This window comes from Varanus komodoensis, unplaced genomic scaffold (assembly GCF_004798865.1).
Source record: "Varanus komodoensis strain SLA01 unplaced genomic scaffold, ASM479886v1 scaffold32, whole genome shotgun sequence".
Taxonomy (NCBI): Eukaryota; Metazoa; Chordata; class Lepidosauria; order Squamata; family Varanidae; genus Varanus; species Varanus komodoensis.
Window position 1 is genome coordinate 23,723,274 of NW_025335798.1, and position 11,786 is coordinate 23,735,059.

Below are 11,786 nucleotides of genomic sequence, written 5' to 3' on the forward strand. Positions count from 1 at the left end.
ATCATCTAAATCAGCTTCACTGCTGGAGGATTGGAGTTGTCAGCCTTCTTTGGGCCCTATTAAGACTAAATATGTTAAATACTCTATTTTTGTACACCGTTCTGAGAGCTTCTGCTAATTGAGTTATAAAATTATGAACATGATGGATGGATGGTCAAAGCTCTGTAGTGAAGAATTGCTAGTCTGTGTCCAGAGGTGTTCTCAACAGAATGCTCTCTAACCCAGCAGAGGCTTCCTTTAGTAGAATGGAAGGAAAGGTAATTTTTGTTGATATCTTCTTCTGCAGCCCCCATTGCATTCTAATGGAAGAGTCCTCCAACCCTCTTGAGTGTATGAGGGAAGGACTGTAGGGAAGAAGGAATCAACAAAATCTTTTCCCTCCTAGTTCTGCTGATGGAAGCCTCTGCTGGATCAAAGAACATTTTGTCAGCAGAGGGAAAACATTTAATACAACTCATTATACTTTCTGCAAAGAAGAACTCTTGTCTCATCAATTTTTTATATTTTTAAAGTATTGTCAGCAGATATGAAACTGGGATAATTTAGTAAATACTTTATACATAGGCTTTACTAGAGTTTGACAGATCATTGATAAAAGGCTTGTGATCAAACTTACAAATAGGCAACTGCTTAGAAAATGGAAGTTGAATAAACCACCAGGTGGTTTGCATTTCAGGGAAGCAAAAAGCAGCAGAGGCAACAGTGGAATCTCCCAAGGATCTTTGTAATGGTGCTGTTTACTCATTAATTGTTGGGAGGCAAGTGAAATGAAGATAATTTGTAGATTGCTCCAAATGATTTGGGTTGTGCAGACTGTGAGCAGCTCCAAAAGGACCTTTCCGCACTGGGTGACTGTTGAACCAAATGGTGTATATGATTCAATGTATATTGAAAGACATTGCGCATGAGGCCCAAAAATTCTAATTTTGTACCTAGTAGAGTATTCTTGGAGTCATAACAGAAAGATCACTAACATCAGTGTGCTGCAGCAATGAAAAAAGGCAAATCAGTAGTACATAATTAGGAGGGAAAGGATTGAAAATGAAACGGCAATAAGCAGAAGCATTGTGATGACATACAAATTAGCAGTTTGGCTACACTGAAAATACTTTGTAGAGATCCACTTGTCCCATATCACAATGAATGTTGTAGAATTGGAAAAGGCAAAGAAGGCAGCAACTAGAGTAGCAGCCACATTTTGAAGTTTCAGCTGGGTGAGTTGGGAAGACAGCCATTACTGATATGATAGAAAATTATGAAATCATGAACTGCTCAAAGAGAGAATATAGCAATTTCTTTCTCTTATCATACTGGCACTGGTCTTCCATTGATATTGGTATTGGGTTGAAGTCAGAAAAACATATTTTACCATGCAGAAGTAGTTTCTGAAGTTCAGTAGCATAATATGTGGCAATGGTGATAATTTTTGGTAGGTTGTAATTAGATTGGACAATACAGAAAATAGGCATGACAGTAGTTGTTAGGCATGATTGCTGAAATGGGCCCCTATTACTTTACTAATATTAGCAAGTTTGAAGAAAAGTACATTTGAATATATGGATATATCATAGATACATTCACCCAAAGAATGTTGAAATTTTCCAGTTGTATGGGTCTTGGGCTCAAGGAAATGATGTGAGCCGCTGCCCATTCATGTAACAAAAGTTTGCTTTTCCCTCTGAGAACAATATATTTCCGAATAATGAAATATATTTTGCTTTTAAGTTGATTCGTGTCAAGTATGAACAAAGCAACATAGATGCAGCCTCACATGGTCAATGATTGTGCATTTACAAACTGAATTTTGACAGCAGACACTCTCTGACATTGGCCAGGCTAGACTTCACTTTTGGACAGCTATAAGTATGAATTAAAAGTTATGAATGAAATTTTTCAGGTTTGTGCTACCCCATTATTTGAAGGACAACTAGCCAGTGAAAGTCACTTCAAAGTAATGCTTGGGCATCAGTGGAACAGCTGTCCATGTTGCTCTGGGGAAAATATGTCAAAAAAGTTGATGATTGCAGCAGGGAGGAGGATATTATTGCACTGAACCCTGGGATATGAGGTAGAGGCCTGTGGACAGGAGGCGAAGAGTGAACAATCCACAGTAAGCCCACCCATTAGTTGGGCAACTCTTGCCCATTATGTTACTAATTAACTTTATTTATAAATTGGAAATTTTCAGCATAAAATATATCTGTTGGAAATTTTGCATTATAGAAAACTTTCCATGGAAAACTTTTCTGCCATGCACCATTGATTTTTATTGGAGCTGTCAAACAGCATTTAAGGTTTTAATTGTTTGAAAGGAAGAGAACCAAGAGTGTTCCATATGTGGATTGGGGAGGAGTGAAATTTGTGTTGCACAGGTGGATATGAATATATAAGATTACACATAATCTGATATCACTAAAATTAGGAAGCTTCAAAATGGTAATTCACTCAGGAATACATTAATAATATTACATTTATGTCCCACATTTTCCCCTTTTGTGAGTAACCCAAGATGGTTTATATAGCTCTGTTTTATCCTCACAATAAGAACCCCATGGGATTGTTTGAGTTAAGAGTGAATGACTGGCCCAAAGTCACCCAGGGAGGAACTGAGCCGGGACTAGAACCTGAATCCCCTGAGTGCCCAGTCCACCACAATATCCACCACACACTGACTCTCAGGAATGTGTATTTATGGAGTATGCCGTTTGTTCTTTGGGTACAGTTTATTCATCTAGGGACAATTATTGCTTGCCCCTGTTGAGCAGCCAGGTAGCAAATTATAAGGCTGTTGTATATTCAATCCTAAAACAAAATAACTTGGGCAAATAGGAGCATACATGTGAAAATGATTGTTAGTATCTTTTTTCCTCCCCTTAAAGTAAGCATGCCATATGCAAGAATTTGTGGTTTTAAGGTTCTGTGTTAACTGTTAAGGTGGATTTGATTTAAATCAAGATTTTAATCACTAATAAGTAAGACTAGATTTAAATCATGGTTTTCTACATAATCTGCATGCATGCCTGTCTTACTTGTAGGTAGGGGAACGTCATTAAAATATTTCCAAACTGGATCTCTTACAGCCTGCTATCATTATAGACTTCTCCAAAGGGAAAGAATAATATGATTCAGGCTATACACAAAAAGATCTGAAGACTTGTGGAGTATTCAGCTCAGAAGATTTCACTTTCATTTTAACCGCTCCCCCCCCCACCCCGCTTCAAACTTAGCTTCTTGTGCAGATCTATTCCACTCCCAACAATCTTCTATTCATTGAATTTTTTGAAACTGATCCCTTAAGAGGTAAAGGGTTGATACATAGATTTGCAAAGGAACACTGGGATTAAGGTTTTTTTCTCAGCTATGTATGCTTATTTTATAAAATTTTTGTTGTGAAGAAAAGGCATGTGATCTCTGCACACACAAATTCAGTTTTGAGAACAGTAAAATCAAGCATCTGTGATAATATCTTCTAAGCAGAAAAAGTACCCAATAATCTTGGAGAAACCTCCGGAAGAGTATGATATTGTGAACAGATTAATGGAATTCATTTATCAAAAAATGTACACATTGCATGAATATTCAGCCTCATGCTTCATAATTAAAAAACTAATCCTTATTTCACAATGAATAACCTTTGGACTGTAATGTCTTTTTAAACAGAAAGTTATCTTTAGGTAGATTTTTTCCTCAAAAAACATTTTATTTAAAAAAAAATCCAATGTTTTATTTGAAAAAAAATCACTGATTTTTATCCACTTTGGCTGTTAGCAAGTTTGAAATAATAATTTTGGGCAGAGTAGTTGCACTGTCACATCATTCAAACAATTTCCTTCTATTTTTTTCTACTTTTTTCCCTTCCTCTGATAGTATTACTTGAGTTTGTTTTAATTTTGCTTCCTTCTTGGACTATATTCTGCTTCTGTAGGTCTAACATTAGTCTGATAATTCCTTTGGTTTGGTGGCACATCATCAGTGGCAGCTTAGCTCTCTAGGGATACAGTATTCACAGCTTTTCATTCCTGGCATTGACTTGAATGGCATTGAGCATACCCAAGCCAGTGTGTTTCAGGAAACATGTAGGGTGCATAGTTCCCCTTTGGTTTTTCTTTAACATTTTCCCTTGTAACCAGGCCTTCAGCTGTTACAGGACCATTTATGGTGAAAAAAAGAAACTGGCTGTACCAACAACCCTTGAGGCCTACTTCAGGAAAGCAACTCTAGGGATAACCTGCCCCCCTCCCCACCTCCAGCTGCACAATCAGTCTCTGACTTCCAGTATCAGGTCCATCTCCATCTTTGGTTAATGTTAGACTTAATGTTGTCCCAAGAATATTCTAAACAGTTTTAAGAACTGTTTTATTTCTTTTTTTACAATATTGTATACCTGCATGCGTACAGATTCTCTCCCTTCAATATCAGTAGTTATTTTATTACTGCATTATTTATCATTATTACACTGCTGTATTGTGGTTAAGATGTTTTAATGAATATGGAAATGTTCCTTACGTGTTTTATATACTTAGAAAGGTAAAATATATACATTTACTAAGGCAAACATTTAGCTTATTCATGTGATTCAACTTGCATACAAATTTGACTTGTCCATATCCCAGACGCTACCTGTATTTTGAAGAGAATTTTTCTTGCCCTTTAAAATTAGGCGCCAAAGCATATCACAAACTACTTTAAAACACCCCCATTTTTCAGAGGGGTTTGCAGGGGATAAAGATGGTTACAGTATAAAAAAGATTCCCAGTGGCATATGGAATTAGCTGTGCAATTCTTTGTATATAGGTTTTGGTTACTTTTCTCGTACTAAGTTTAGGGAAGTCTTTCCCAACCTTATTCTTTCAAGACACATTTGGACTGCAACACCCAGAATTCCCAGTCAGCGGCCCTGCTAGATGAGAATTCAGGGAGTTGCAGCCCAAATGCCTCTGAAGGCCACCAGGTTGGGGAAGGCTGGTTTAGGGAAAAGAGAGTTACTGAAAATGGGTGACACACAAATACATATTGACAACTGAAAGAGCTATTTAATGATATGGTGACAATTGCTCATCTGTGCCAACTTTTACAAGGCACAAAGTTACCATACCTGATGAATTGCTTGTTATTTTGATTCTCCCAAGCCAAAAACATATGTTTTAATGCTTACAAATAAAGTCAATGACATGTATGTATTTGCCAAGTATATGCCAAGTATAATTACCTGGAAAGCATTAACTACTACTTTGAAACCACAGACATGTGTAATATTGGGCTTGCAAAAGGCATCTATTCATTGTTAATGAAACTGTGAAATGGAGAATTCTTGATCTCCCAGTCACCTGCACATCACTAAGTTTGCTTCAGATGGCTGGGAAATTCTTCAGAACTGATTTTTTTTGAGGAGTAGCATAAAAAACTGCAATGGGAGGGCTGAGAAAAAAAAAGGCCTTGAACTTCTTTTCTGTCATTACATGTAAATTGGGTCTTTGCCTAGTGCCAAAAAGGCATTAATAGGTAATCCTCACTCAGGAGTGAATTCCATAAATGGGGAAACACAACAAGCCTTTTCCTGGTCACCTTCTGCCTTACCTGAGTTACATGGAAAACCAAAGAAGGACCTTTGAAGATGATTTTGGTGCTCAGGTTTTTTGATCCACTTTTTACATGATTCAGAAGTTCTTGGTTTCTTTGTGCCATTGTAGAATAAAAGCAATTATTTTCCCTTGACTGCATGTAATCTTGTCAAATGGAAGTGTTAAATTTCTGACATTCAGGATGCGTTCCAGGATTGAACTTGGAAGAAATGCAGGGTATCACTGTCCTATTTGTGTGGTCAGCTTTATTTTTGAAGTATTTTTAATCAAATAATATTTGATTTTCAATATAACAAATGCAAATCTTGATTTGGAATTCATATTCTATACCTTGGTGAAGTTCATGGATGTAATCTATGGCACATCATCAATAAATTTGTCTTGTTCCTCCTTATTCATAAGTATCCTAAAACTGTGTTTTAAGAAAGTCCTGTTTCCTAAGACTGTTGTTAAAAGAAGAGCGTGTCCCTCCTCTTCAAGTTTACGGTTTACTGAGGATGTGGAACTCTTTTTTTTTTCTTGTGTTCTCCCTCCTTTTCCTCTTCTTGGTCTGTGTATAGGCCATTATGTGCCTCTTCACCCATGCAGAGCAATGTTCAGAGTCTAGGGTTAAGTCAGTGACACATTTTGGTATACAGGTCTTTTCAAGCTATAATCGCTTGTCCAAAGTGTTGTAGCTATCACCTTCCTGGCCATTTCCACATCTGAATTTCCAGTGAGCTTTCTCTTTTACTCTAACCTAGTGAGGCTTCTAGGAAGAAGATCCCATGCTAAACCATTCTCTTCTGAAGCAGTATGGAACTGAAAGTCGATATTTTTGGACAATTACAGTCAGCTGCATTTGGCTGAATATGGATGAAGTAGATAGGTAGCCCCTTTGTTACCCTAGGAAATCTAGACACATTTATTATTTATAAGTGCAGATTGTAGGTAAATTTCTACTTTCTTTAAGCAAGAGTACCTTTTGCAACATATAATGATGTAGCTATCACCTTTAATAAATCCAGAGTTGGTGGATAAACGTACTGTTCCTTGACATAAATAGCCTGTTTTGAAGCCACCTGCCAAAGGGGCTATAAATGCTTTCCTTGTGAAAATTCAGAACTTAAAACAATTTATGAAGGATTTGTATCTTGGATTTTAACAGACCCTTCTGTGGTTTGCTAGAACTCATTCAGCTTACAACCTTTATCCTTCTTCCTTGGGTCACAAAAATAATTAGATTGAATCTGATTGGTGTGTGACTAATGCTAATTTTGAGCTTTATGGTGGTTGACACAATTAACACTTTACAAGGTAATTACAGTAGAGATTGATTCATTCCTTTCTGTAACACACACAGACCAGGAAGCCTTTGACCTGAAGCTGTCCTCTTTTAAACTGATTTCTACAATGCTGCTTCATTAAAAATAGAATGTTTGGTTGTTGTGCACAACCAAACACTTCAGTAGTAGTTTAAAGCACAATCCTATGCATTTCCAGATAGAAATCAAGTTCCTCCATGCTAGAGGGATTGCTGGGAATTGTATAACTCCTTTCAGTCTATTGCAGCTCTAAACCTGTGCATTCTTATTTGTGTGCAGAGTCAGTTGATTTGTCTTTATTTTTTACATTCTTAAAATAGCTAAAGACCTCTCCACTGATCATGAGTTTCACTGTTGATAGTACTCTAATTTCTTTGCTGTGTTTCCTTGGTTTTCCTTGCTCCAGAGGCCCTGTGTTACTCTTAATAAGTAAAGTGCATCCCTTTTCCAAATCCTTGTGAGTTGGGGGTGAATGTTATAGGGTCCAAAATCATGAACCCTCTAATCTGTGGCTAGTCTAGGAGATGTTAAATTTTGGACCAGAAAACCAGGCAACTGAAATCTCATGTCCACTGTAAACTCCACAATAAGGTTCTGTAAACTGCTGGATTCTTCAACTTGAGATATTTGTGGGTTGAAATTCAGCACTGTTCTATGTTACAGAGCAGGATTTAATTACATTATCTGATAGAGGGTTGTGGATTTGATTTTAAAGAGACCAAACACGTTAATATTGGCTCAGTTCAGATGCAACAATAAGTATTCCCAGTCATGCTATTTGGTTGGGTCCTTCTGCAAGTGGGAGTGGCTTACCAAGCTGTAGACTCTCCATCTTGGATTTGTTTATCATGATATTCAAAATGGGGACACAGGTTTGTTTTTCCTTGAGCAAGCCAGAGTTGTAAACCATTTCTTGTTTTTGACTTACAGCTCTGGGTTTTTTTTTTTTTTTCAGAGTGACAAGATTTGGTTTGGATGTCTTGATAAAGAAGCTGCACATGGAGGGACTGTAGCTTGTTTAACCACTTCTAGGAGAAGCAAGCAGGAGTGAGTGGGCACTGTATTCCAGCACATTGCTCAAACTCAAGTCAGGCTTTTGAGATCTCTAGCTTATGCTACCTAAAGTGGGCCTTAGTGAGTAAATATCATTTTCTGTGTTGGCTAAGCTCGTACGCACGGAAGGATCTTTATATTGCTTAACAAAATGCTCTTCTTTTCTCCCCGCTTTCTCAGGCAGTTCACCTGGGAATCTGCCTGTCATTTCTCTACCCAGTTTCCAATCTATTTAGTCAAGTTACATGAAAATAGCTGTTAATCGTGTTTACAAAAATCATGGTTTCCTCTTAACCAGTATTTTTAATTGGATTCAAAATTTTCTTGTTCGTCTAGATAGTGCTGATGATTAACATAGTGCTGTTGTAACCTTTGTGGTAAAAGTTGGTAAAGTTCACCAGTGACAGAGAAGTAAGCATGCAATCCATTATTAAACAGATGGAAATGTGTCTTTATTTTTGTTACACTAACTATATTCCATCCCATAACACATGTTTTCTGGATGGCTTATACAATAGATTTAATACTGTATAAGACAATAGGAACTTGAAAAAAGCTAAAACACAGAACATAAAATTTTAAACTGAGGCATTTAAACTAAATTATTTAAAAGGCCTGGGTGTTTTTGAGAAGACCATAAAGATGGTATCAACCATATTGGTGGCTATTTTAAAAGTCAGGGTGTTGCTGTATGCCATCAAGTTGTCTCCAACTTAAAGCAACCCTGTGAATAAATGCTTTTCAGAATGTCCTGTCCTTCACAGCCCTGCTCAGCTCTTGTAAATTCAAGGCTGTGGCTTCCTTTATGGAATTGACGCATCCTGTACTTGGTTTTCCTTTTCTTCTTCTGCCTTCCCCTTTGCCCTAGCACAATTGTCTTCTCCAGTCAGTCTTTCCTTCTCACGTTGTGCCTGAAGTATAGCAGCTTCTGTCTAATCATTTTTGCTTCCAGGGAAAGTTCTAATTTGATTTGCTCTAGAATTCACTTGTTTGTGTTTCTGTCAGTCAAGGGTACTTACAAAGCCCTCCACTGTTACTATGTTTCAGTTCTGTGTGTAGTACTGCATTCGAATTTTGTTTACCTCTCATGCACAGTAGCCGTTAGACTCCCTTTCGGCTTTGATCTAGTTGTGTCATCAGAAAGGCTTTCTCCCTAGTAATAGCCCTGTTCACATCATTTTTCAGGGCGGTTGGGGTGAGCCTCTGAAGAAGAGCTTAAGTTCAAAGAGCTGTTGCATATAGGAGAGCACAGTGTTTCAGATAATCAGGTTCCAAGTCATTCAGGGCTTTAAGAGCAATTTAGATTGGGTGTGGAAAGCCAGTGCCATTTACAAAGCATGGACATGCTGTGATCAGAATTCTCATTTGCAATTAATAAATTTATTTTTGATTATAATCCATTTTAAAAGGCAGCCTCACATATAGTGCATAGCTATAGTCTAAATGGAAGTGATCAGATCAGTGACTGTGGCTAAACTATCTCTTTCCGGTGAAAGTTGTGGCTGGTGTATCAGTGGAAGAACTGATCAAAGGTGGTTTGAACTACAGAGGTCACTTGAACTTTAATGACAATGTGACCCTATTGCTGAGGACAATGTAGAACAGCTTGAATAGCATTCACCCAGGGGAATAAATCACCAAACAACAGTACCTGTGTTTTGTTTATGTTGTGTCCCCGTTTGTTTGCTCCCATGTTATGTCTGCCCTCACTGCATTGTCAAAACAATCTTATCCCGCTTTCCAACCAAAGGAAGTTCAGGTTTCAGTTGAAAATTCAAATTACTTGCTCTAAATCTTATTTACTCTATATATTTAGCTCTTTTACGGGTCAATGGGATTTTTAAATACGTTGTTTGTGATATCCAAAGTTATTTACAGATTGAACACAGGGAATAAATGTCTCAGAACAGTCTCAGTTGATCAATATGAGTTGGTACATATGGGGAAAGATACTCATCAAGGTACTGAGGTCTCAAGCAGCATATACTTGGTCAGGCAGCATTTTGACTTCCACCTGAAAATCAGTCAGGATTTAGTAATCAGAATTCTCCCCTGGGATCAGAACTTTTCCTTCATACAGCATGCTAACACCTCAATCCTTATATATGTTTACTCATGAGTAAAACTCATTGAACTCAAAATAACTTCGCAAACATTCTACACATGATCTTAATCTGTTCAATAGCTACCCTATGGATAAGCCAAACAGTGTAAGTTGTTCCTGAAACAAGCCTGGTCTGTCCAATAGAGGATTGAAATTGTTTCCACCCCACTTTCCCCTCATTCCTGCAGGTATCCCAGGAGATTCCACAGCAGGGCCCATTTTGTCTCCTCTTATGTCAACCACCATCCCTTTTGTGGTGGCTGTGGTTTTACCTTTCTCTCTCTCTAAGATTGCATTTTGCAATTTCTGAAGTGCTAGCCAGTGATAGCCCCTTGGAAGTGCCCCGGTGGTATGTTGGAGTGTCTCCTACTGTTTAGTCCCCCCATTTTTTATTGATTGCAACCACAATTTGCACAAATCTTTTGAATATTTTAAAAATTACTTTTGAGGGATTTTCAGATGTATGCAGGTGTGTAACTCCAGTTAATTTAAATGTACTGTCTTGTCTTGTGATGCACTGGATGATGTCTCTTGTCAAAATACTAGAGGCATGATTGCAGACATTGACAACCCAAAATTTGTGAATTTGTTGCTTTGCTTCTCATTTGTCAGCTGTCATGGAGTAAGCTGTCAAGTGAGACAAAGTCAAGAGGAGATCTTTGCTGATGGCCTGTAGATCATCTTGTTTGCAGTGAGATTCTCACAGAACCTAACTGTTCTCTGTGTACCCACATTTTCCACTATTTTTAAGACCCTAGGTGCTCAAGAAAGGGGAAAGGTATAAACCCCATTTTATAGCTGTTAAAACTGAGGCTGCTTTTTTTTAAAATGGGGTTTTTTTGACAGTAAGCAGGTTATTTTTGACAAAAACATACGCAGATTTCATTGGTGCACATGTCTTGGAAACGCAAAAGAATACAAAAACCTGTTAGATCCTATATTTACAAATTTAAGGAGTTGGTTTCTTCCTATCTGTAATGTAAACATACAGTCCCAGAATGTATAGTACTACTGCGAATACATACTCTCATATGGAGGAATCTTTGAAAAAGATGATCTAACTTTGTGATTCATCTGAATCTTGGTATACACAAGTGTCTGAAAGTAACAGTTCTCAGTGCTTTAACTTTTCTTAAAATCAAAATTATGTAAAGGAAGTTGTTCAGGTTTTATATCTTAAAATATTTACAGGTATTCTCAAAAAAATTTGAAGTAATCCTTGTGTTAAGTTTGAATGTAACATTTAAGCCATACTAAGTGCACTTTCTTGGATCTTTCTTGCTCAGTTATTTCAGTGAAATATTTTGATTGTTAGAAAAACTCTGCAATAGTTATGCTGAATGCAAAATTAACATGATAAATATACCATGACATATACCAAATATAAGCCAAATAAACATTTTCTAGAGAACCCAACACCACCCAAGTGACAGAATCCATTTATTTATATGCATGCCACCCCATTATCTGTTGTGTTAATGTTAGGAATAGTTTGGTTTCAGTAATTGTGAAACTCAGTATCGTATACAATGCCATTAATTTAATCATGCTTGACCAAATCTGTGAGAGTAATTGACAGAAATATTGTGACAGGAGTTGCTAATTTAAGAAGCAAGGTTGTTGAGTTGGCTTGTAATGTCAGGTGAAACTGGACTGCTTACCACAGAGTGGGTTGTTTTTCTGTAGCAAGTCTCCCTAACAACCCATGGGTTGTTATTTCATCTGAATAGGAGACAAATCCCA

General features: G+C 37.3%; 1 protein-coding gene across 1 annotated transcript in view; it reads left to right on the top strand.

Annotated features, from left to right (window-relative positions):
- The window catches only part of EPC2 (enhancer of polycomb homolog 2), a 44,151-nt gene that overhangs the window by 6,604 nt on the left and 25,761 nt on the right, over positions 1-11,786 (top strand). Inside the window, exons 2-3 of the mRNA XM_044438492.1 lie at positions 2,504-2,731; positions 5,757-5,761. Coding sequence (XP_044294427.1) covers positions 2,504-2,731; positions 5,757-5,761 — 233 coding nt within the window. The remainder of the gene's footprint in view (positions 1-2,503; positions 2,732-5,756; positions 5,762-11,786) is intronic.